The sequence below is a fragment of the Ochotona curzoniae genome, unplaced genomic scaffold (assembly GCF_017591425.1).
Source record: "Ochotona curzoniae isolate NIBS_2020 unplaced genomic scaffold, NIBS_Ocur_1.0 contig_883, whole genome shotgun sequence".
Lineage (NCBI taxonomy): Eukaryota > Metazoa > Chordata > Mammalia > Lagomorpha > Ochotonidae > Ochotona > Ochotona curzoniae.
Window position 1 is genome coordinate 58,728,545 of NW_024466599.1, and position 27,865 is coordinate 58,756,409.

At 40.4% G+C, this 27,865-nt stretch overlaps 1 protein-coding gene across 7 annotated transcripts in view; it reads right to left on the reverse strand.

Annotated features, from left to right (window-relative positions):
- Positions 1–27,865, reverse strand: part of CTNNA2 (catenin alpha 2) — a 1,062,093-nt gene that overhangs the window by 616,207 nt on the left and 418,021 nt on the right. The window contains exon 7 of one of the 7 annotated variants that reach the window (XM_040993622.1): positions 17,059–17,080. The exons of the other annotated variants lie outside the window; for them this stretch is intronic. Within the exon in view, the coding sequence (XP_040849556.1) occupies positions 17,059–17,080 (22 nt within the window). The remainder of the gene's footprint in view (positions 1–17,058; positions 17,081–27,865) is intronic. 7 annotated transcript variants of the gene reach the window in all.

Genomic DNA, 27,865 nt, shown 5'->3' on the forward strand with positions numbered 1-27,865 from the left:
AGGGAATAGAGAAATATGGCTGGCATGTTCCTGGGGAAGTAGAGGTGATCAATGCTAGTGAGACCTTTCCCACACTCAAGCCGCCCTTCAGCATCCACTGTACGTATACATGAATTGCTCTAAGTGACCTCACACTTTCATGATTTTTCTTCCTACCTTATGTTCTTTTTGGTTCTAAGACATCAGGCTCACCACTGATATTATGAGTAATATTTAAACCAAAATATTTTATACATCTATATACTTTAATTTGTTGGTGACTGGACAGATATAAACTGTAATCTTGCCATTTTCTCTTAATGAAGTCATCTGTTAAGTCAGTGACAAAAAAAGGTGGGGGGATGAGTTAAAAAGATCATATCTTTGCAATTTATAGCTTCCATGTATTGAGGCCCTGTTACATGTCAGGTTTTTTTTTTTTTCATAAAACCATTCTGTAAGTCAAATATGATTACTATCCCTTTTATAGCTGAAAGAAACTGAAGCACTCAAAAACTAACCTGCCCAAGGTTTCAGAGCTTATTAGGAAGCAAGGATGGGCCTTGGTCTCAATTTGATCTGAATTTAAAACCTTCACTGTCCTTCTATCATATAAAACTGCTACAGTGAGAGCTACAATAATGAAAGAGTGAGCAAGCCTGAGACAGAGACTTGAAGAAAATCAAGAAGTGCAGTTTCCATGGGTGCACTCTACCCATTGCAGAGCATCCATTCCATAAATAGCGCTCATTTCAAGGAAACTTGGTAACAGAGGCCCTGAGCAAGAAGAGGGGCCTGTGTTGATTTTGATGTTCCTAGGAAATCACAAACTTGAATTTTACGGGAGTGATATCCTACCACAGAGAAAGCAATGGTTCTAGGAGACACCAAATTCCACATAGCACTCTAAGCCTAGAGCTGCCAGTCATGAAACACAACACCCTCTCCATATCCACCCGCAGCATCTTCCACCTGGGGCAGCAAGATCCATTCTTGTTTCCTTTTTATGTTCACTCATTTCTGGGAAATCAGGCAGATCAAAGCTTTTACCATCTCCTGGATCAAATAAATCCTTAAAGACAGTATGTAGGCAGAAGCCCTGGAGGTAGCTGCTTTCGGGAACAGTTTGGGCTACTTCCTGGCTTTCAAGTTGAGGTGGAATACTTTGAAACTCCAGCTCATCTCATTCTTCTAATCTTCTTTTCATTTTATCTTCTTGCTCACTCAAACTTTCCTAAAAATTGCTTGGGGGAAGAGATGAATGGCATAGCGGAGACTAAATATTTTGGTGAGCAAGAATGCCACCAAGCCTAGGCTGAGTGTAGACAGAACAGCAGTGACTTTAAAAGCCCCTTCCTCTCCCAAGCCAACCTGATGCAACTTCACAGAGAAGCAAAGTCCAGGGGCACACAGCAGGATATATGTATGGGATGCAGGAGTACAAAATATTGCAAAAGGCCATTACAAACTTGGGACTCCACAAGAGGGACAATCATTGGCCTCACCTCATACTGTACAGACAACCAAAGTAAAAGAACACCATATGTTGCAAAGGAAGCTACATGTGCATTTAAGTATGCACTCATTCAAGGTATGTGTGGGTAGTAAGTGACTGTTATAACAGAAAAATCCTGAAGCGCAAGGGGGACAATCAACAGTCAGTGGGAAACATCTGTCCTCAAAGAAAACAATATAGTTCTACATGTCAATTATAAGCTCATAAAAGGCATCTTCACAGCAATAATGCCAAAAAGTGGTGTGGTGTGCTGACAATTTAAAGCAGAGCTGAAAAGCTTTACCAGCACATCACAAGGCAAAGTTAGAAGTTAATATTTTGTTTCCTACTCATGGTGTCAAAAGTGTCCTCAGAGGATATTCTTCCATCCACTGATTCCCTCAGATACACGGTAAAACAGAAACTCAACTAATGAGGCACACACAATCAGAAGGCAATGATCTATGCTAACTTTGTTTTATGGTGCAGGCTAGTGATCCCCGAAAGAGAACAAGTGCAAATATTTTTCTCACGATAGACGTCTGTAATACAGACGTTGACGTGCACTCTTTGCAGCCTGTAAACTGAGAGCTGTTCCTACTTACTTGGTTCTGCATCTTCTAGGAGACGCCCAGGTGTTTTAAGGCTTACCGTTAGCACACTTAAAGCAGGGAATGCCATACAAAAATTTCACTCTTGCTTGACCTTGCTACTTCTGTTTCTGGTACATTCTGCCACCATTAAAGTTAAAATACCGTAAATTATTTTGTTTAATCAGCAACACTAATATTTTGATAAACGTGATGTACCAACACTGGCCTATTCCAACGTGTTCTTGTTTGTATATCTTTCTTAATTTTTATTTACAGGGTTCACTCTGCAAATACTCATCAATGTTGGGAATCAGAATTCAAAACAGATTTTTCACATTGGGGGCAAGAACCCAATTACCTGAATCATCAGCTGATGCCTCCCAGAGGGTATGTTATCTGGAACCTGGGATTGAATGTCATGCCAATAATAAACTCACAGATGCCAATACAGGATCAAGCATCCAACGTGTATCTCATCTACTGTACCACACACCTGCCATCCAACAAGTCCTTTGTTCAGCTTATGCACAGGAGTCACGTTATTGCGAACTAGCAATTAAGATGTCCACTCAGTGAATATGTATGCAGCCTTAGATCTGAGACGGACTCTGGCAAACAAAGACACTCTTGGTGAAGAGACAAAATTCAAACACACAAGAAAGAGGCAATTGATGAGTGGAGGAAGATATCTGAAACAATGCTAAAAGGCTGGAACAGAATTCAAGTAGAGTGGCAATAGTGTGAAGGAAATGAGACTCAAAGCCAACATGACTGAGAGCCCAACTAAAAATTTCTCTCAACAGTGGTATGCAGGCATGGTGTGTATAGCATATTGGAGGAATAGGTTATCTGCAGCACTGATTATAGAATGCTTTGGAAGATGTGGTTAAATAGGAGTCTGTAAAACAAGTAGAAAATAGCTTTGGGAACTGCTATACTTGGGTTTGAACATGATCATGGAGGCCAGTGGTCACAAAACTTCTTCAAAAAAATCAAATAGCAAAAACCATACATAGACCCTCTGCTATAGCTACTCAATTCTGTCTTTGGTACAAATGCAGTCATAGACAATATGCAAATCAACTGACATGGTTGTGTTGGAATACAACTTTGTTGATGAAAATAGCCAAACAAAAGAATTTGGTCTGTACCTATACATGTTAATCCCTGTGATTGGTGATAGAAAATTCCACAGATTTTAAGATGAGGTATTATAATCTGACACCATGAATATATTATACAGGTCACAGGGCTGCTAACCAGAGGATAAACTGTAGGGAAAGGAGACCAGAGGCATAGGTACTAGTTAGGAAGCAACTGCAAACAGCCTTTATGTTAATGACAGATACATTCGCAAGTCTAATTCTTTGATACACATCATCTGCAGAATGTCTCTTTAAAATGAGCACACTGACTCACAGCCACACTTTCTTCTCACACTCTACAAATTAAGGCATTGGTCTGAAATGAGCTGTAGTTTGTAACGAAACACTGGTATAGTAGATCAATGAATGGTTAATTGTAATTTGGACAGCCATGGAAGACTAAAAAGATGGTTTGTGTGCAACAGTTTGGTGAAGGTAGCACACGGACCATTGTAATATATGAGCATGATCAACTTTTCAATGTTTCAACACCTAAGAGAAAAGACTTAGATCAATGCCCCATTCATGATTAACTTCTCTTTCTCTCTTCTCAGAGCAACACTAACTTGCTAAAAGTGGGGAAAAAACAAGCAAGCAAACAAAACCTTATTTGAGCATCTTTCTGAAGAGGGTTTCCAAACAGAGGCTCTGCCAGTCCTATTTTTATGAACTAATATAAATTCTGTGATAATGAACAAAAACCATTGGCATTGATATGCTGGAAGCTTCCAGAAACCCCTGAATGAAATTAAATGTGCCAATTCCGAATCTACTATTACAGAGCATTCTGGAACAAATCTCCATAACAGGATGAAAGCCTGATGATTAGAACCCAATATTTTGGAGTAAGGTTTTATGACAAAGACCTGCTTTTACAAAAATACTCCAATACAAGTTATTTTCCTGTAAAAATGAACTATGATCCAAAATCGTGTGTTGAATTTGAATTATATTTTCTCTTAGAAGTATAATGTAGTAATGGATCAATTTCCAGCTCTGCTGTTCAAAGATTATTTAAAACAAACCAAAAATGACATGGAAACTATATGGAGCAATGATTTTACAGTACTAATAACTAAGCTAATCAAAACCAATGCAAATAATCTTTAATTTACCTTAAAAACAGTTAAGTTTAAGACAATAAGCCTTTGCCAAGTCTCATCAGTGAAAACCTATTCTTCCCACCTTGTTCATTAGAAGACCCATAGGCTGCCTTGCTGTTGCTCCTTAATTTTTAAAATATTCACTTCTATAGGCCGGGCTCAGTAGCCTAGTAGCTAAACTCCTTTCCTTGCATGCGCCAGGATCACATATCGGTGCCAGTTTGTATCCTGGCTGCTCCACTTTCCATCCAGCTTCCTGCCTGTGGCCTGGGAAAGCAGTCAAGGACGACCCAAAGCCTTGGGTTCGTGCACTCACATGGGAGACCTGAAGGAAGCTCCTGGCTCCTGGCTCCTGGACTTGGATTGGCTCTGACCACTGTAGCTAGTTGGAGAATGAAACAACAGTTGGAAGATCTTTTTCTCTGTTTCTCCTTCTTTCTGTGAATCTGACTTTCCAATAACAAATAAATATTTTTAAATATACGATTTACTGTCTTTAATTTATTCAAAACTCTGAGGTATACAGATACATAGGAAGAAAAACAGATATTTTCCATCAGCTGGTTCATTCCCCAGATGGCAGCAAGGCTTGGACTGTGCCAGTGGATGGCTTCTGGGTCTCCCATGTGGGTATGGGGGCTCAAGCACTTCGGCCATCATGATCGTTTTCCTGGGCACACAGAGGAAGGTGGATCAGAAATGGAGCACCTACATTTTGAACCAGTTGAGCCATTAGATAGTCCAGTGAGTTATCAAATCAGCCCCCAGCAAATAAACTTAACAACAAAGTTTACAGGAGCAGGCACGGTGGTATCTGAAATCCAATATGGGTGTGGGTCGTTGTCCTGGCTGCTCCACTTCCATCCAGCTCTCTGCTTATTACCTGGGAAAGCAGCAGAGGATGGCCTAAGTCCTTGGGATCCTGAACCTTGAGCTCCTGGTTTCAAATCAGCTTAGCTCCAGCCATTGAGACCATTTGGGGATAGAATGAGGAGATGAAAGATCTTCTCCATCTCTCCTTGTGTATATATAAAATCTGCTTCTCAAATAAAAATAAATGGGTACTTTTGTAAAAGTTAATGAATTAATTAATGGAAAAAAAGAGTAGATGGTTAAATGCATTAACTTGTCTGAAAAAGGCACAAAATGTGAGATATGTTATTGAGCTCCAGGGGGCGCTAGCGGTACAGCACACAGTTGTGCTTTTTTTTTTTTTTAAGATTTATTTTTATTGCGGGCCCGGCGCAGTCGCGCAAGTGGTTAAGTCCTCGCCTTGCACGCCCGGGATCCCATATGGGCGCAGGTTCTAATCCCGGCAGCCCCGCATCCCTTCCAGCTCCCTGCCTGTGGCCCAGGAAAGCAGTCGAGGACGGCCCAAAGCTTTGGGACCCTGCACCTGCGTGGGAGACCCGGAAGAGGCTCCTGGCTTCGGATCGGCATAGCATCGGCCGTTGCAGCTCACTTGGGGAGTGAATCATCGGACGGAAGATCTTCCTCTCTGTATCTCCTCTCTGTATATCCGCCTTTCCAATAAAAAATAATAAAAATAAATCTTTAAAAAAATAAATAAAAAATAAAAATAAAAGATTTATTTTTATTGCAAAGTCAGATATACAGAGAGGAGGAAAGAAAACAAGATCTTCCGTCTGATGATTCACTCCCCAAGTTACCACAATGGCCGGGTCTGCGTTGTTCCTAAGCCAGGAGCCAGGAACCTCCTCCAGGTCTCCCACGCACATGCAGGGTCCCAAGGCTTTGGGCCGTCTTCAACAGCTTTCCCAGGGCGCAAGTGGAGAGCTGGATGGGAAGTGGAGCTGCGGGATTAGAACCAGCACCCATATGAGATGCTGCTGCATTCAAGGCAGGACTTTAGCTGCTGGACCACCGCGCTGGGCCCACAGTTGTGTATTTTAGCATAGGGAGGGAAACCTATGCCAATAGGAAGCCATGAAGGATGAGTAAAACATTAAAATCTACAAAAGCCAGAAATTTAGCTGAGTGTTCTTCCATTCAACACTTAAATCATCTTCACAAGTTCACATTTTGCTATCGTTATTTACTGTGAGAACAAAACGAAACGCAAAATAAAACAGTTTAATAAGAAAAAATAAGGCTGAGGGATAAATACAGATTTGAATAAGAGTTTGACCAGGACTTTTTTTTTTTTTTTCCTAATAAGACACATCAACAATCAGTAAATTAAGTAGGCTGACATCAAAATTCACAAAACAAGTAAATAGGTTTTGATTGGATCTTTTCTTTTCTAGAAATGTAAATTTTTCATTCATAAGATTGTTTTAAAGTATGATAATAACAAGTTATCCCATGGGCCTGTAAGAATTATTTTAATTACAAAGGAAATCCATTTTCAATTATAGCTGTGCTCCCGACTGTCTTCTGTAATAACTGTCAGAGTTATGGGTTCCTAATGAGCAGATGTCGTTAGTGAGCTGCCGGGACACCACCTCCATCCTCTCCTATTTTCATGGTAAGTTAAAATAAAATAAAATAAAACAGCTGTGAAATCACAAGCACAGCATCCAGGCAGGAATACTAAGAGAAAAACTGACAAATTTTTTATCAAAACCGATCAATGAACCTTGCACTAACCACTGTCGGCATGCTGTCCTTTTCTAGTTGGCTCCTCAATGGATCAATGCAAAAGAAAGGAAGCAACTTCCATGTCTGTGTGTTCCCAAGAACCTTAGTGCCCCGTGACATGGTTGGGAGGCAAGCAGATGATAGATCAAACCTAAAAATATAGCTAGAGCTATTTTATTTGATTTTTTCTAACTCAAAAAATGTGTTCTGAAAATGAAGCCCCCTGGATTTCCTGTTTAAAAGCCCCATTTTTTTCCTTGTTTACTCAGATTTGTATCATTCATTCCCATGTTCTACCCTGCAAAATAAGTGCAACTCAAGCTCTTTCAAAGAAACCAAGACATAAGCAAATGCATCATCTTGACAGTGGAAAATGACAAAACATCTTTCAAAATATCTCCATACTTGGCTGATAAATGAGCCGGATCAACCACAAATTCTAATACCAAGCAAGGACTGGTGAAAACAAGTGAGAGCATTCAGAATACAGCGAGGAAGACAGCGCAGAACATCTGACGGCTATAAAAGAGAAAAAGACTGATTTGTTGTGGATCTGTAAAAATTGGGCAAAACGGAGAGTTGCATTACAATGTAAAGCTTTCAGTTAATTACTTATATATCAAAGCTCCACTACAAAATGATGATCAGGCAGCTTTTATTTCTAATTTAATCTGTTTATTTTTTCCTGAAGCAGGCAGTGTGAAAAACTTGTCTGAATAAATTAGTAAATCACGCACATAATATATAACATAACCAACTACGCTTTGCTCTTAACATATTTTACCCAAAAACTTTCAAAAAACCATTCAAACTGTTTATAATGTTGTTTATGAATGTGAATGAAAACATGAATATTATAAATGTTTTATAATTTATAGATGTGATAGAAGCAATTTAAAATCAGTAACAGTGTATACTTTTAGAAGTTTATGTTCTTAGTTTTTGCTACTAAAGGGCATGGGGTTAAACATAATCTTTTCCTGCTAAACACCAAAAAAAAAAAAAAAAAAAGAAAGAAAGAAAGAAAGAAAGAAAATTAAACCTAGAGGAGAACATGTGGTAAGATTTGACCCACGGAATACATACAAACTGATAAGTCATTTCATGAGCAAGGTACCACAAAGCCCATTGTGATTCCCCAGGCCCACTTTGTCCTAGATGGGAATGTAAAGAGTTGACCTTGAAAATATGAGGCCGTCAGGTTAAATCAGAGAGGAGAACTACCCTGGGAATGTCCGAGATGGCAGAAAACACTTTGTGAAGGAGGAAACTTCTGTTCTTGATCCAGAGTTGACATGGCTTCCTTGTGCAGGATATAAACCTTCCTATCTTTCCTCATGGCTCCGGGGTACTTAGCACTCTACTACCCATTTTCTTTTTTTTTTTTAAGATTGATTTTATTTTTATTGCAAGTTGGATATGCAGACAGGAGGAGAGACAGGAAGATCATCTATCTGATGATTCACTCCCCAAGTGACCACAACAGCTGGAGCTATGCCGATCCAAAGCCCGGATCTGGGAACTTCTTCCAGGTCTCCCACGCAGGTGCAGGGTGGCAAGGCCTTAGGCCGTCCTCAACTGCTTTCCCAGGCCACAAGCAGGGAGCTGGATGGGAAGTGGAGTTGCTGGGATTAGAACCAGCGACCATATGAGATGCTGGTGCATTCAAAGTGAGGACTTGAGCCGCTAGGCCATGGTGCTGGGCCTTCAATTACCCAATTTCACAAAGAAACCTATCTCTTTGGGACAGCAAGTTTTGTTTTGTTTTAAGTTTTATGTAAAATGAACCTCAGCAAATTAAAGAAAACTGTCATACTTCTCACTGTGTCATATACCGAATGTCCTATTCTTGTTTCTGACAGACCTCTACTGTAGAATAAGATGAATGACTCCTAGAGTATTATCTTACTCTATGGAAAACATGGCCTTTTATTCAAGACATTATGAATTCTTTGTGAATTTCACTCATAGCGCTATAAGAATCCTCAGTTCTAAAAGATCACAAAATCACGAAGAAAATAAAAATGGAAATACAAGTGTAAGAAAACACATAGAAGCCATCTTTAAAAATGGAGAGGTGTGTACTATTTGAATGAAGAATATATCCTGGGTATTTTGGGATGGAGAACTTAGAGGTCATAAAATGCAATGGTTCCTTTATAGATAAGAGTACAAAGACCCAGGTTAATAATCTCCATGGCTTCTTCCATATCTCACTACCATAAACAGTGTATTTCCTACTGACAAAGAGTTCTTATTTGTATTTTTGACCACAAATGCAACAGTAGCTAGCCAGACTCTCTTCTTTGCATCAGTTCCCAGGAATTTACAGTTTTAAAACTTTCATTTCTATTTATTTAAAAGGCAGAGCAACAGAGAAACAAAGAGAGAAAGCTGATTTCCATCTGCTGATCCACTCTACAAATAGCTCTAACATTCAGGGCTGGGCCAGGATGAAAGCAGGAGCCAGGAACTCTGCCTAGGTCTCCCACATTTGTGACTAGGGTTCATGTACTTCAGCCATCATCTGCTGACTCAGACACATCAGCAAACCAGATCAGAAGCAGAAGCAAGATACAATTCTAGGCAATCCTATATAGCATGAAGCATTTATTTGAAAGACAGAGTAGCATAGAGGGAGATATTTCATCAATGGGTTCACTCCCCAAATGGACACTACACTTGGTGCTGGGCGAAGACAAAACAGAAGCCTGGAACTCCATGCACATCTCCTTTATGGTGGCAGTCGCCCAAATACAGGGCCATCTTCTGCTGCTTTCTCAGGGGCATTAGCAGGGGGTAAATGGAAATAAAAGCAAACCATATTTGAACTGTGTTCTAATACAGGATGCAAGGATCATAGGCAGTGCATTAAGCTGCTACACCACCACACTGATCTTCACAAATATTTTAAAAAATCAATCCAGGGCCTGGTGCAGTAGCTTAGTGTCTGGAGTCCTCACCTTGCATGTACTGAGATCCCATATGGGCAGCTTTTGTACCCTGGCTGCTCCACTTTCCTTCCACCTTCCTGTTCGGGCCTGGGAAAGCAGAAGAAGATAGTGCAAAGCCTTGGGACCTTGCACCCATGTGGGAAACCCAGAAGAGGCCCATGGCTTTGGATTGGCTCAGCTCCTAGGGAAGTGAACCAGCAGATGAAAGACTGTTCTTTTGTCTTTCCTTCTGTGAATTTGTCTTTCCAATGAAAATAAATAAATCTTTTTAAAAATCAATATAAAGTGTTGAATTTATGCAAATAAATTACTGAGTACATTTTCTAGTGTATAAAGCTCATATGATAAACAAATCATTCCTACCGAGGGTACAGAAATAAATTAGAATTTTACTTGATGTTGCTCAATAAACCTTAGCTCTTATTGTTAGGGGAAGATCATGAAGATTCATGACAAGATAAAGAACAAATAAGCAAAAAAATTGATAGTGTATTTCTGTTAAAAATATTAAAATTAGAAACATATTTCAGTAGTCTTCCACAGCAGCTATTAGCTTCCCAGCACTTGTGATCAAGGGCGCAAGCAAGACTTTGTAGCAAATGTCCAGATTTGGAACTAATTACTCTCCTAATATCCACTAAATCTTTAGTAAACTGGTATGAAACTGCTTCTTGCTGCTGGGCTGAAAGATGAATGCATCTAAGTTATTAAGGCTTTGGATGGCTTGAGTTTCAGAACTATTGGTGTGGCTGTTGAATGGTGCTTCTTGATGACAGCCCCTACTAGACAGAACCCATGGCCAAAGAAGAAGTCAGTCCTACTAGCATAGGTCATACACAATGCTCTGAATGCCAGAGATGGCAGAGGAGGTAGGCTCAAATTGTTCATGGGGCACAAATTCTCAACAAAGAAAACAGGAAATATCACAGGTCTTCAGAAGCCAGGACTATGCTAATAATTAATTATTGCAGGGCTCTTTCTCCAAACTTTGACTCAACATTCATGTAAGGCAAATTACAGGGCCAACACGTATAGTATGTGCCTTCACATCTTTTTAAAGAAATGAATACTGTTAAATTCCTTGAAGAAAAAAATTGTCCTCTTCCACAAAGAAAAAAAGCTTGCAATAAGATAAATCTCACTCCATATAAACATCAATTAGGAACAAGGAATCAAAGGAGACTTTATATTTTTTAGTCTGGGACCTGAAACAGCCATTGTTGCCTTGCACACTGATTTCATCTGGAGACCCTGCATTACTCCTTGCTTCCCACTCAAATCAACCAACTAGGCCTGGAAACCCTACAATTTCTCAGCTAAGCTCCACAAATGGCTTGAATCAGAGCTGGGCTTCTGGCTAGAGATAAATACCATTTCAGATTATGGACTAAAAAGATTAATTAAGTATGAGAGCACATAAATTTTAAAAAGAAAAAAAAATAAAAGCTAAACAAGCAAAACATAAATACCTGTAAGCTTTGTTTTTCAAAGAATTATATTTTTGGCTTCTAATAGATCATTTTTCCCAACCAATGTTAGTACGTTTTTACAATTGTTATTAGTGGTAATGCACATAGTTTTAAACATACTTTTGACAAGACAATGAAAATATCTTTCTAAAGTATAAACTATTTTCAAACTCAAGTTTCCTTTAAGTACGGATCATTAAAACCCACATAAACTTACACAGATACGACCAGACTTCGGGCTGGATAATTCTAATTGCAGAAGCTATCCTTTATGGTATAGGATATTTAACAGAATTCCTGACCTTTACATACCAGATGCCAAGAGCACTCTCTTCTCCTAGTTTTGAAAACTAAAAAAAGATTTTAAAAATCATCAAATGTCCTTTTGGGAACAAACATTATTCAGATCTAGGTCGTAACTATCCTCACATAAAATGGAGAAGTAAAAGGAATGTAATATGTGTGCATTTATTTCATTCAGGCACAGATAGGAACATCAAGCAACTTTCTAGTAAGGGAAATTCTTTGAAACACTGTCCTAAATGTATGTAAACCAATTCAGAGTCAAGTTCTCTGGTGTCTAAATCACAGGACAGAAATAAAGCAAAACCCAGCAATGCCACAGTTGGTAAGCATACAGTTCAAAGTACAAGCCTCACCTAAGAACAAGTCTTGTCTTTGAAGGATTTTTTTTAAAGATTTATTTATTTTTATTGGAAAGGCAGATGTATAGAGAGGAGAAGAGACAGAGAGGAAGGTCTTCCGTCTGATGGTTCATTCCCCAGTCCCAAAGGCTGAAGCTGAGCCAATCCGAAGCCAGGAACCTCAACTGGGTCTCCCACATGGGTGCAAGGTCCCAAGGATTTGGGCCGTCTTCTACTGCTTTCCCAGGCTACAAGCAGGGAGTGTGATGGGAGCAGGGCGGCCAGGATTAGAACCAGTGCCCATATGGGATCCTGGCGCGTTTAAGGCGAGGACTTTAACTGCTATGCTATCGTGCTGGGCCCTGAAGGATTTTTCTTAAGAGTTAAAGGCAGGAAGACATGATGTGCCTAAAACACTGAAGAACTGGCTTTGCCAGTTTTCTGCCTCCATACAGCCAGTTGTGTTGCCTGGCTATCTGCATTCTCCTGGCTGTCCCTCAAGCCCTGGAGGACCTGGTCATGCTGCCCACACCTACAAGCCAATCCCTTCACCACAAGGAAACAGTGGATCTTCTAGGCTCTGCTTTGCCTTTTACAATAATCTCATGAGCCTCTCTAAAATTTGCTATGAAAGAGCAAAATAAACCTCTCAGGGTCACTGCAGGCTGAAATGGAGAAATGTTGCCTTAATATATGCTTATGAAATCTTAACCGAATAGAACAAATAACAAATTAGCAAGTAAAAATATTACTCCACTAAAAAAATTAACCCACTGGGACAAGCAGTACATTTTTTGAAAAATAAAAATTTTGAAAAGCAGAGCAACAGAAAGAATGGTAGATAAGAGGAGAGGACCCGGCGCCACGGCCTAGCAGCTAAAGTACTCGCCTTCCATGTGCCGGGATCCCATATGGGCTCTACTTCCCATCCAGCTCCCTGCTTGTGCCCTGGGAAAGCAGTAGAGGATGGCCCAAAGCCTTGGGATCCTGCACCCACATGGGAGACCTGGAGGAACTCCTGGCTCCTGGCTTTGGATTGGCACAGCACCAGCCATTGTGGTCACTTGGGGAATGAATCATCGGATGGAAGATCTTCCTTTCTGTCTCTCCTCCTCTCTGTATATCTGACTTTGCAATAAAAATAAATAAATCCTAAAAAAAAAAAAAAAAGAGAGAGAGAGAGAGAGAGAGAGAGAAAGAAAGAGATTTTCCTTGTGTTGGTTCACACCCCAGATGGTTACAACAGCCAGGTCTAGAACAGGTCAAAGGGAGGGGCCTAGAATTTCTTCCTGGTCACCCACCTGGTATATATAGATATATAGATATCTATATATACACATATATGTATATTATATACATATATAATATACACATATATTATATATATATATATATATACAGATATATATATACTTTCTAATCTGAGAGTCAAAGAAAGAGAGAGCAGAGTAACAGAGGACATTGACATCCCCTGGTCCATGCCCCAAACAGCTTGCCCAGAAGGAGGCTAAAACAAAATCAATAGCTCAAAACTCAATCCAGCTTCACCCATGTGGGCGGTAGGAACAAATTACATAGTCATCAGTACTGCCTCTGAGGGTCTACCTTAGCACATAGTTGGAGTGAGGAGCCAGAACTGGGTATGAAACCCAAGTATCCCAACTATGTGATGTGGGTGCCATATGTAGTATCTTAAATGCTACATCAAATGCTTCTCCCTATCATAGTTTTAAATTTCCTGTTTCCTTAAGAGAGCTACTTAAAAATAGTTGCAAAGCTACAGAGTGCACAGACAATCCCAAATGGAAGGTCATCTAACTTGGGTACATGCACAAAAAGAAAAACTCTAATTTATGGAACCAAAAAGACTAGGGAGTGACTGGAAATCAATGCCAGAACTCTTGTAGAAACTAGGAGCCTATTGACCAATGAGAGCTAGCGCTAGATGAGTGCAACTCCTAAATTTACAATAAGTTGCCTATTCTAAGTCCTACCAATCTGATCTTGCTGTTCCAGTGCCTCTGACTGCCAGTTTTTCCTACCTAATCCATAAAACATACCTCCAGATGCTCATTCTGAAATATAGATTTGACTCATGTCTCTGGTTTGCTCTACTGTTCATCCACAGCAATGAAGCCTTTTTTATCCTCAAGAAACAGAGTAACAGACTAATTCTTGAGCACACCACACAATAAATCTAGCTCATTTTTAAACACTATTAGCTTGGTGAGGAATAGCAAGTAAAAATCTGTGTTTAACAAAGATAGTTATGAATTAATATTCACATGCAATCACTATGGAAACATGAACACAAATTGGAAAGCTTACAAAAAGTCCATCTAGGGATATTTTTGATAGACATATTTGATCTTTCCCACTTCCTGATTTGTAGCGCTAGAATCCTTGGAATTGTAAGCGTGATAACAGTGTCTTTTCTGCACTAATGAGTTGACTAGTGGCTGGCACACTTTAGGTAGCTTCAAGATTGAGGCTAGCAAGCAAGAGAAGAGTCCAAAACAGGTGGCTGGGACTTTAAATCCCGTCCTCTACCCTGTGGGAAATGCAGAAGGGCTGAAGGTTGAGTCAGTCATGAACAGCCAGTAATGCAATTAGTCATGCTTACATAATGAAGTCTATCACTCAAAAGCATAGGGCTCAGAGAACTTACAGATAGCAACACACGGACATTCACAGAGGGTAGCATGCCCTGTGAGGGCCTGGCAGCTTTTCCCCACTTCCCACACACTGTGCCCTGTGCACTTCTTTCTTCGGGTGCATGCTGTGTAACATCCTTTAAAGCAAACCAGTAAGTGTAAGTAATGTGTTTCCCTGAGTTCTGTGAGCTATTCTAGCAAATTGATCGAACCCCAAGGATAAATCATGGAAAGCTCAGTGCATAGTTGGTTTTTCAGAAACACAGGCCACACCTGTGCTTGCAAAAGAGATGGTGACAGCCTTGTGAGACTGAGCCTTCAACCTGTGGGCTCCAAGCAGATGGTATCAACACTGAATCCAGCTAGAGGATACCTAGATGGTATCCATTGGAGAATGTGCCACAGTATGAGTGGATTGGTGTGCGGGGAGAAACTGCCACACGAGTGGCATCCCAGTAGCATTCTGTGTTGGTGGCGCTGAATCCTCATAGACACCTTAAATATCTGAAGAGTGCACAGGGATTCAGTGATTCTGAAAGAATTTGTTGTGAACAGCAGCTGACGACCAAGTACCAGTGCGATCACAACAAGCAGGAGATCCAAAATCTGGCTCTAACTCAAATTAATTTTGTTACTTTCGGCAAGACATTTATTATTCATTTATTTCATATGATTGATGGATGTGCTCTCAGCCTCACACAGGGTATTCTAAGGACAGAAAATAAGAGATCCCCTCCAGTCCTCCTACTCATTTCCTCTGTTCCAGGCTCAGCAGTTTTTTACTCCTTGTGAACGCACCAGACCTCCAGGCCTGCAGGCGTTTGTCTCTGCCCCCATGACTGGCATACTGCTCCATCCCTACACAGATGTAGAGAAAGTAACATGGGTGACAGCCATCTTTCCTATCATCTCAGCATCAATCCTCATCCTGCCATGCTTGTTCTAACTCCTTCCCAGGCTACATTCCTTCCCTTAGCATTTTTCATGATGCAACACTGCACCTGCCTTATTTAAGTTTTTTAATGTTTGTTGTGCCCTGACAATAGTGACTTCTGTTCATTTTGTTTAGCTTTTGACTAAAAAATTTCTCAACCTATAATCTGCCCTAAAAAAAGCATATATAAACATATATGTATATATATACATATATACACATACATACATATATATATATATACACACATATATATGTGTATATATTTTCAAATCCTCTTTTGGTTATAAATTCTGCTGAGAAGCATTGTTGAAGACCGAAGGATAAGAGTAGTATCCTTTAATGTAGTCAGAGATTCGGCCAGATTCGGTTAGAGACAGGAAATGGTTTTAGGAATAAGACATACAGGGAGAGGATTAACCAATGAGGCAGGATAGGTGCCGGTTTCTAGGCGGGTTTGCCTGTGTGCAGCAAACATCAATGATGTCACCATCTCCTAACAAGAAGAGGCCCTTATCATCAATCTTTAAGTGGTCAGACAGCCAACCATCACCTTACACGGACAGTTAAGCAAAACAGCTTTTACTAATTCCAGAGATCATTTTGGCTGCTGAAAACCTTTGTTTAATGATATCAGCAAAAGCACACCCATTGCTTGCAAGTACCCATCAGATGGCCTCTCTTAGAATCCCTGGGCCTCTCTGCCAACTCTCAGTTTCTCCCCAAGGCCAACCTCAGCTCTAGAAAGACCTGGAAATTCTAGAAACCAGATATTAACCCTCAAACCTGTCCTGCTTTGTGTGTGTGGCCTGAAAAACAAAACAGAACAAAAAACAAGCCACTAGCACCAATTAGAATAGGACAAAAATCAACCATGAGAAAGAAAGATGAAACTATCTAGATTTGAAAGAAAATCCCAGAAACATCAGAAGGACACTGATCTTTTAAGCTTTACATGGAACAGAAAATAGAGAATTTATTTCAGGGCAACTTAGGAAAAAATAGATTTTGTTTTCTCATTTGAATCAGCTGTCACGTAGTCTCGTCCTCCACACTCCCCATGAAAATTTGAAATGGGAAAGTTTGTCTAAATAATTTTAGATCAATCATGAGTGCATGTGGTTTTGACATCATAACTCTTGTCATGTTACCATGCCAACAGGCAGCTAGAAGCTAAAAGCTTTCCAACGATATGGAAATTACGGGTTTAGATGCGATTCAGTCCTCCATGGGTGAACACTAACAATATCGCCACATTATAAATAACGAGGACTGCCATGGCTCCCTCTCACCCACTCTCTGTTTCTTTCAATGAGTGGTAAAAAATACGTGATCTGTTTGGGAAACATAATCTGAAACTCCACATCCCTAATGGATTCCGTGCTTTAATAGAAAGTTGCAAGACTCCTTAATGCTGCTGTTGGAATAAATCAGCACATAAATCGAGACACTCTCAGCTCTTACTCAACTTTTCACCCAACTCCAACCCATCCAACTCTTCCTTCTACACTTAAGCTCAGAGGTAAGAATGGTACCTGCTTAAGTGCCCTTTCCCCACACTGGGAACATCCTGAAAGTTAAAACACCTACCCTCAAGGGACACATTTACTACAGATGAGAATAGAGTGCATGTTAGACATGACCACTGGTAAAAGTATTTCCAGAGTAAAAATGTCAAACCTTGCAATGAGTGGTATATTTACACTCACCACCACTGCTTACCACTTCAAACGGCCTTGCTCTGGTTTCTCTTGAGGTTTCTAAGGTATCACAGAGCCTGTGGAGAGTCTGTAATTCCTCTTTTCTTGATAACAGTGCTCGGTAGATTGTATAAAGGTCTGTACTCCACAGATTCTTTAATGATAACATTTAAGCAATAAAAAATGTAGACAATTAGCATTGAAATCATGACAACAAACCATGTGTGCTGTTGTTGTGCTGTTGAAGCCCTCCTGTGATCTCCCATGCTTTGGTCTTTTGGTCCTAGATCTATTGCTGACTACAGAATGCTCTGAAATTAAGATTCTGACAGGTGGGGGCCTCAGCTTTAAGAAGTTCCGACATCTACTGCCTTTGTGCCTTTATGCTTTGCAAAAGCTCAGTCTAGATGTGAAAAGTGGCCACATGTAGCAGGGCAAGCAGGTGCATGAACAAGCCCAGCTGAGCATTAAGACAATAACCAGAACCGTTATGCAAGGTGAACTTAGTGGATCCGCAGTCCCAGTAAAGTTGCCCCAGCTGACATGAAAATGCCCAGTCTATACTATAGAATGAAAAATGGCAACAACATGTTGTTTTAAGCCACAAACTTTTACAAAATTTTGTTTTATAGCACTGTGGGATTGTGACTGAAATATATTCATTAAAAAGGAAGTGCAGTGTGCCAATGTTGTGGTAGATCAAGTTAGGCCATAGCCTATGCTGCTGGCAACCCCATATGGACACCAGTTCTATTATGGGGCTCCTCTTCTAATCTAGCTCCCTAGTCTAACAGCCAGAGAAAGTGGCCACGGTGGTCGGGCCTCTGACACCTATATAGGAGATCCCTGTGTTAGAGGCTTCAGCATGGCCTCAGCTTAGCCATTATAACCACCATCTGCAAAGGCACCATCAGATGGAAGATTTCTCTTTCATCCTTTCTCTTACTGTCTTTCCCTCCTCTCTCTTTCTTTCTCTCTCCCTTCCTCCCTCCCACTCTCTGCTATTCAAATAAAATAAATATGCTTTTGGAAAAAAGAAGTGCAGTCTAACTGTTTTTGCAAGGCAATCTGAGTTCAAATCCCAGAGCTGTCCTTTTGGTGTGAATTAGATGCACAATATTAAAGTCCTACTTCTCACATCTGAAAAGTAGTGAACAATAATACCAAATTCATTGAGGGAGCAAGAAGTAAACTAGGTTCGCATCTCAGGACAAGCAGAAACTGGAAAGTATTGATATTTTATTCCTGAGTGTGGTAGATAACAGAAACAGACATGCGCTCAAGGAAAACGGCAATAATTCAGGAAAGTAAAGATATATATACACAAACCATTTAACAAACAATATGGGGAAATCTGATAGTAACAATAATGATATTATCTTAGACATGTGTCTTGAAGAAAGGGAAACGAATGAATCCAAAGTGAGTACCTTTTGATTGGAAGCTTAAGAGATGTGGATTGGCCGTGTATATGTTCTACATTTGCAGAAAACACTGAACAAAGGCCTAGAGGAGTAAAAGTGCACAGCCCTTACCTGGCATCCTTAAGACAACAACAAGGTGGGAAACCCCATGTTGCTGCCCACTCTCCCCAATGGGTACATCTTTCTGAACAGGAGAAAATGAATGCCTGGGTCCATGCCCCTGCCTCTAACACCAGTTACACTGTAGCAGCCATTTGTGTAAACATCCTTGCTAAACTGCCGGAATCCAGGAGTAAGGCTGAAAAATTCCACAGCTGCATTAATCTTAAAACGAACTAATGTTGTCAGATCACAGTCCTACCTCGAGTCTTCCCCTCACGGAGTAGTGATTTTTGCTACACTCCCAAGTCTCCCCCTGCAAGTGTGACTTTCAATTTCTTCAGACGTTTACACCTAGATTTCACATTTAGCTTTCATCAGAGGATGAAAGGATGTCAAATTGCTTTCCTCACAGTAATTTACTGGCGACCTCAATTCTCCAGTATGGCCTGCCACCTATTATTATTGTATCTAATGTCTGTCAGAACAGAATTCCTAGGGAAACCCTCTTGGTTACAAATGCAGGGTGCTAATATATAGTTAAAACATACACTGTGAGCCCAGGAATCAGCTTCCAAACGGTGTTTGTTTTCTCCATGTGTGGTAAAAACTGTAGCCCTGCAGGGGACAGCAGTGCACCTGCCAACCCTCACCCCATCTCCTGCCTCCACGCAGAGTATGGCAGAGGAGATTACAAGGCTAAGAGTGAATTAATACAGTGTGCATCTCTACTTCCAAATCAAAGACGGACTCCCAATGAAACTGTTGGATATATCTTGACAATAGAATGCTGGACTATCTGCCATTGTCTGTGCCAGCAATGTCAGGACGCAAATAACTGAATGATGGACTTAGGACTGCTAATGAACGACTATACTATTGTAATAATATGGGAAAATCAGTAGGAGGACGGAATTTGGGGAGAAGGTTAGAAAATCCAAGACCTTATGGAATTGTATCATAAAATTTAAAAAAGAGAGATCAGAGTGCATAAAATTATGTTCCAGAAGAAAAGCAATTTCTTGAACACAAACAGAACTTACTCCCCAAGGCATTTTTCAAAAGGAAGGGGGTCTCACAAGGCCTCATACCAGTGGAGAGGAAGGAATCCAAGATCTGGCAAGAAGTGGGCATGGCTGGGAACCTGTCAAATTTTAGAGGGAGCCAACTACTGCCCTCCTTCCAAATTCCTTGATGCCCCAGTTCCCATCTGAATTATGTTTCTAGAATGTTGAGCTCAAAAGGTGTTCATTTATCAAGCCTTAGGAAAAAATGAATTCAGGAGTGCATAAACCCTGTTCCTTCTAGGAATATGCTGTTTACTATTTTTTTAAATACCTATTTACCACAAAAACATTAAACTTTCTCTACCCCAAATTTCTCAGGTGGTGACAGTGCACTCCAGTCTTATCCAAATCCTACGTCCCAGTGATGTACAGTCACCCAGGCCTTTTTCTCCAAAGCTCAGTTTTCTCACGCCAGACATGCACTCATTTACCAGTAACATCATTTGTTTTCAGACTGGTCTATAATCTTCAAAACTATAAAGCACTTTCTGTGGTCTAGGTTTCTGCCAAATATTTATTTCCTAGTTCCTTACCTTTTCAAAGCATTTTACGCACAGGCACTTAAATGGCTAAAAATAGTGATAAGGTTTATTCAGAGAGAGGAATGCAGACATAAAGGGGCCATCTTCAGGGACAGTGAGCCGGAAAGCGAAGGGGTAAGGGAGAGAGATTTGTCCTTTTGTCCTGAATCTATCCACTGGAAGCAAGAAAGCAAGAGAGTATCTGAGGGGCCCAAGAAACTAGGGGAGTTGGTGTAGGTGCAACAAATCACACCACAGAGAGAGACCCTACCCCAGCACGGGCTTTTAATGGACTTGAAAGGGGTGTGGTGGTACAATGCAACACAGCCTGCTTCAGGTCCCGGGTAATGGGGTAAGTGTTCTATGCCACGGGGCTTGGGGCGGGGGCGGTATTATACAGATGGGAGAGGTGTGGCTTCCAAACTGGTGACCTTGAACTACCTGCCTAACTAAGACTCATAATAATTTGGAATACTCATAATAACTTGCAATAAATTTTAAAGTTGTTCTTTAAGTTAACATATAATGAGATGTGTATTGGAATTTCAACAATCACTGGCCATAAATGAAAAGAACCACCCACAGGCAGAAAAGAACTCAACAGAGAGGCCTGCTGAGACCCCAGCAATCCCACATCCTGGAATGGAGGCTCCAAGCCAATCTTCCCTTCATCTGCTTTCCTGCAATCTCCCTAAGTTTCCCTCTCCAGACGAAGTACTTTTGACCTCTCAATTTATTAGGAAGCAATCCTGGCTCTGGAACAAACATTGCAAAAGATGGATTTTAAAAAAAAGAAACAATAACCCTGAAAGTTCTTTATTTTTTGACCCCCCTTTTTTTTGACAGCTCTATTGAAAGCCAGTGGACAGAAGGACTGTCCTCTTTAGCCACTTTCTTATGCAAAGTGCCTGGTAAATTAGCTTAATCAGGAACAAATGCATATAATTTGCTGTCCTTGAATTTCAAAAGAGTCATCTTGAAAGCAGGGGCTTACAAAATTGGCAGGGGCCACAATCAGCTTAGTTTGTTGTTCCCTTACAATACTGAGCTCCAGCCCTAGCCAGTTGCCTAATGGGTGCTCCTCTTATGCACATTAGAATTTTGTGCAGTTTTTGTTAATTTGGGGACTTAAATGTGATTTAACATTTGTTGGTAGTGTACAAGGAAAGCAGTATAATGTAGTCATTAGACTTGGTCCCTGATGTCAACAGTCTGCATTCCACAGCCAGGTCTGTCACTTACTAGATAGTGAGACCCCAGAAAAACTACTTAACCTTCCTGAGCCTACTTCATCAACAGTATACTAATGCTAATCACAGATGTGTCTCCAAGGGCTATTAAAAGTATAAATTTGACTAAGTTCCTCCCTTAGTCAACAGACCAAAAAAAGTCCCCCAAAGTTAGTAATTGCTACACAAAACATTAGCAAATGTAAGATTAGAAAGTAGCTTTTTTTTTTTTTAACAAGATTACATACTACTGAAAGAAACGCTTTGCCTGGAAGTGAACAAGAAGCAGATGAAGGGCATGAAGATAGCTAATTCCTAGTGAACAGACAGAAATCGTCTGCAGAGATCGTCCCCAGGAAGTGTGCTCTCCCACAGTGCACCTGCACCTGTCAGACTGTCCAGGGAGAAGTGGCTTTTCAAATAGACAACTGAAAAGTCTAACGAACAGGACAGACATACACTCTTAACCATTACACTGAAAATGGTGAAGTGCTGGCACAAGTGTTGGGCCTATGGTTGAGATATCACAATTCCACCTTGCAGTGCCTGAACTTGCTCTCTCACTCTGGCTTCTAATTGCAGCTCCCTGTCAGTGCAGAACCTGGAAGGTAGCATTGAAAGCTCAAGCAACTGAGGTTCCGTCCCTCACATGAGAAACCTACATCTAGCTTCCAACTCCTGTTGTTGGGACCCCCTCTTTGTTAGCACTTAGGGAGTGGTCCAGTGGACAGGAGGGAAGCACAGTCTCTTAATTTTTCTGCCTCCAGAAAAACATCAAAGATGAGAAACCATGCCCAGAGAAGCCACAAATAAATTTCAGGTATATATATATATATATAAAAGATTTGATTTCCCTCAGGTTGGAAATCAAAACTGCAACAAGAATAAGTCCAACAGAATTAGTTTGAGCAGTGTAGGTAAGAAGGCAGTCACACATCAGAAAAGAAACCTGAGGAAATGTAATCACACCTTCCTCCAGACCAGCATGCCCTCTGGTGGCCAGCAACCCCAAATCTCTTTGGTTCCAAAGCCACAGCCCCAAATTAGCAATAGCTTAAGAGAATCCTACATGATGGCAGACTGTGTGGCAGTAATGACCTGTAGTCTATTATTTCATTACAATCAAATTACCACAGCTAACACTCCCTTTCTCATCATGTGCCTGACACCATGATACTTCTAAGACTTCCTATAAAGGGCAAAAAAATGTCTGAAAACCCCCACCATTTTCTGAGAAACTTCACCCATGCACTGCCTCTGTGGCCACATGTCAAGTCCTAAGTGATCTTGAACCTCATATGCTGCAGTTCACTCTAGGGCTGCCCTGTTCCTGTACTACTCCGGCTTTGCTAATGCATCTTATCCCTCTAACCTTCCCCCATCCTCAGATTCAGTCATGTATCTTCCACAGGACCTAGATCCTTTGGTTCTGGAAAAATTTGGAAATAAGGAATGGGTACCATCAGGAGATCCAGGCAGGAGCAAATCTCTGTGAAAAGCATAGGTCCAACTGCCTTAAAATGGTTGATTGAAAACAAGGATGCCATGTTTTATGTGCCAAGGAAAGCATCTAGCCAAGTCACAAGCACTCAGGATCTGGGAGGATGGGGAAACAAGAGAGTCATCCTGATTAAAGCCAGACAGATACAACTGATCATCTTTCTATATATATCAAGCACAACTTGGGTATATTTGGACAGCTGCTGTTCAACTCTGTAAAACAAAGCTTAACACTTCATAATCTTCCAAGGATTTCAAATCTCTAGCTTATGGCAGCTAGAGGTTCCCAAAAAAGTCACGACAGCTGGAAGATCACTAATTAAATTGGATTAGGGCTGACACAAGAAAGGAATTCAAAGTCAGGGGGAAAATATGAAGTTGGCATCAAGGTGCAGCAAGTTAAGCCGCCACTTGGAGTGCCTTTGTCCCATGTAAGCACCAGCTCCAGTCCTAGTGGCTCCACTTCCAATCCAGCTAATTTGCTTGGAAGAGCAGCAAAAAACATGCCAAATGCTTGTTGGACCTCTCCCCTACTATCTATATGGGAAACCCAGGCTCCTGGCTTTTAACCTAACCATACCCCAGTCATTGCCATGCCCTAACATTGCATCCATTTGAAGAGTGACTGAAGCAGCAAATGGAAGATTTCTATCTCCCACCATCCCTCTTCCTTCTCCCTCTTTGTAACTCTGTCATTCGAAGTAAATAAGCAAATCTTTAAAAAGAAAAAATGAACAGGCCATGTAAACACTGGAACAGCAACTCCCTAACAACGATCTATATATTAAATCATTGCATGAACTAGGACTTTTGGCCCTTAGATGTTTACTCTTTGCATGTGTCTTTATCAAAAATTACTTTTATTCATTATTATATTTTTTCATCCATCATAGACCCACTAATTGAATGCATCTCTGAAGAAGCAATAATGAATGAATTCCCTTTCCTGCTAATTCTTGTGTTCAGAACAGGGCTTGATTGTCAGTCTTTGTTCTAAGACTGACGAAAACCAAGCTGTAGAGTACAAAGTTCGGCCTCCTCTTGATGGGCATGCGATATGGACAAATAATGTTTCTTATTTGACATGAAATTAGCATAACATAAAATTCACCAATTTGAAGTGAATAATTTTCAGTCACTTAGTACATTCACAGTGTTGAGAAATCACCATTCTTCTCTAGCTCAAAAAATCTCAGGCCTGGCGAGGTAGCTTAGTGCCTAAAGTCCTTGCCTTGAAACTGCCAGAATTCTACATGGGCACCAGCTCATATTCCAGCTGTTCCACTTCCCTTCTAGCTCCTTCTTTGTGACCTTGGGAAGCTACTGAAGACGACCCAAAACCTTGGGACCCTGCACCTCCATGAGAGACCTGGAATTAGCACCAGGCTTCAGGCTTCTGGCTTCTGGCTTCGGACTGGCTTAGCTCTGGCTGTTGCTGCCATTTGGGAAGTGAACCAGAAGATGGAAGATGTTTCCCTGTCTCTCCTTCTCTCTGTAAATCAGATTTTCTGATAAAAAAATAAATAAATCGTTGAAAATCTCCTCACTGTAAAAGGAAATATATTTGTTAAAAGAATGCTTCCCATTCTCCCCCTTTCTCATCCTCTCAAGATCATCAACCTGTATTTTATCTCTACAGATTGATCTATTCTAGACACATCAAATAAAAGGGATCAGACAATATGTATATAGCTAGTGTCTTTTTTTTTTTTTAACACTGTGTACTGTTTTCTAGATCATCCACAGGACAGTATGTAGCACTTGTTCATTTTTTTTTCTAAGCTAAATATTGCATTGTTTGCAAATCTCATGTATGTGTGAGCCAAATGGACAGACATTTGGGTCAATTCTACTGTATGGTTAGTGTGATTAATCCTGCCATGAACGCATGTAGATGCATTTGTTTGAGAGCCTACTTTCAATTCCTCTGGATGTATACCTAGAGTGGGATTGTTACATGTAATCTACCAATTTTGTGCATGATATCTGAGATAATTCAGTTGTTCTAAACTATTGAACTTTATACTTATATGATAGGCTAACTCATCTGATTTGTCATGGTAAGGCAATGGAATTTTATACTTGAGGATTTGAACAAACGCTCTTAAGTGCACTGTATTTTTTTTTTAAAGATTTATTTTTATTATTTTTTCATTGGAAAGGCGGATATACAGAGAGGAGAGACAGAGAGGAAGATCTTCCATCCAATGATTCACTCCCCAAGTGAGCACAACGGGCTGATACTATGCCGATCCAAAGCCAGGAGCCTCTTCCGGGTCTCCCACGCAGGTGCAGGGTCCCAAAGCTTTTGGCCGTCCTCGACTGCTTTCCCAGGCCACAGGCAGGGAGCTGGAAGGGAAGCGGGGCTGCCGGGATTAGAACCAGCGCCCATATGGGATCCCGGGCATGCAATGCGAGGACCTTTAACCACTTGCGCGACTGCGCCGGGCCGGAGTGCACTGTATTTTTAAAAGGTCATCCTATTTGCTGTTTGCAAAGCTAACATTCAGGAGGCAAATGAGGAAACAGATAAATTAGAAAGCCTTCACAGTAGTTTCAAAGGTGACACTGACAGGATTAGTGAGTGTTCACACTGGGATATTCTAAAGTAAAATATTATAGGCCCTGCAGGTGTACTGCATGTAAGCATGAAAAAGAGAACAAGATAATCCATAGATTTGGTACATAACCCACTGGTGATCAGCAGTGTATGCATTAAATTAGGGGCAGTTGAAATAAGAGCAATTAGAGAGAAAACAGGTGTGATTAGAGAAAATAAGGATTCTCGTTCATATGTACTAGAAAATCCAGGAGCTGTCTCAAATATACAATTACGGACACACACGTTTGCTTGAGCTCAGAGGAGACAGAGCTGAAGTTATGAACTTGGCATTTATGAGTAGACAGAAACCAGGTAAAGCTTTGGCAACAAGACATGGGACTGCTAAAGAATGTGCACAGAGGAGAACAGCGAGGATGTCAGAAATCAGAGAAATCAGAAGCAGAAGAGGCTTCTGAAAAAAAGATTCCGGAAGAAACGCCAAGCATAGTTTGGGGGTATGGGGGCTGGGAGGAAGGAAAGAAACGAGAAGCCCGGGTGGGGATGGAGAGGGAGTATCAGAGAAAAAGAAAGAAGAAAAAGTTTCAAGAATCCAAGATAATCAAGAAATCACCAGATTTGGCAAGACAGGAATTATTTTCTTGCAGTGGTAAAGAATAACATTACTTTGAATTCACTCTTTCCTTCTCTCTTTACTTACATGAACACAGGCACATTTATTTCCCAGAGGCCAAGATTAATGACACAGGCCTAAGGATCCCAGTTACACTGGATACATAAGACATAAGCAAAGATGACTGAAGCAACTAGTGGTAGCAACATAAATAAATACCTAGTATAAAAGAGGAAATAAAATGCTGTTTTCAACATTGCTATAAATGACTTAGAAATAACTAATTTATAGAAAAATGAGTGGGTTCTTGATGCCTTTTTCAGAGTTTAGGGGGTCTGGAGTAGGAGGAAGGGAAGAAATGGGAGACCAGACAGGAAGGATAGGAACAAGTAATGTACCTAGAATTCCAGGGGCAAGGAAAAGCAAGTGTATATACACGCATATATAGTTCCATTACCTACTATAACTAATTCTCTTTTCTTTAGATGTTTTGCAATACCAGTATCTTGTTTATTAAAATGTGTAAGTTGATTTCAACAATCCACATACATTAGGAACACATACCATAAATGATTCTTCCGATATTGAAAATCCATTACTGAAAACCATAATGTCATGTCTAATACGTCAAATCCATTTGGTAGAGTTCAGAAACAATACTTATTCAAAATGTGTGGGAAAAAAATGTTTTAGACTTTTTAACTAATCATGAGAGAAGTCTGACCCACATACTCCCTGTAGCATCCTCAAGGGATTTTCTGACTGTTTTGAAATTTTGTAGCTTAGCATATGTCAAGTCACGCTATGCCTCACACAGCCTGGCAGGCAAAGGTTGCATTTCACATCTGATGTCATTCGGTTTAAGCTCTCTTTTAGCGGGTACCCTCCTACGATTTGTTACAGGGAGTGCTTGTCACTTACATGCCATAAAATCCTGAACAAACAGGCAAATGAAAATGACTTCTCAAAGAGTGACTTGAGCAGAGAGAAACTCCTTTGAAATGCCATTCAAACATAGATTTGATCCTGCCAATTTATAAAAAAGTCACAATTTAATCAGGTCTTATTTATACTCAAGTTTACCCTGCCACACAATGTGATTTCTGAGGTCAGTTGTTGTTATATGATCCATACAGAGGATGCATCAGGCCAACTAACTCGTTTTAAATTAGAAAGACTGGAGAAGAAGAGCCAGTTGGTTCATCATTTAGTTTTCACACTGAATTCTCAGCTTTTCTAAAACTGATCAGATAAAATGAAGAGGAGCAATGAGGTCAGTGGGTTTGGGAGGATGAGGAATGGAAATATATGAACAGGGTGATCTTGCACCAAATCAGTTGGCACAGAAATGCTATTTGCAATCTCTGGCATATTTGCCTAGTAAAGCGTATAGTTGATGGGGAGAATAAGTTAATCCTCAACTTTTTTTTACAAAGAAGTCACACAATAAATTACTTTTTTCCGTAATTCATAAACTACAAAGATTCAGATTATTAGAGGAAATTGAAGCTTCTCACATCTTTTCAAAGAAAAATCTGTAATCCATTTCTCTGTTTCTCTGGAGTTATTAAAAGAGGAAAA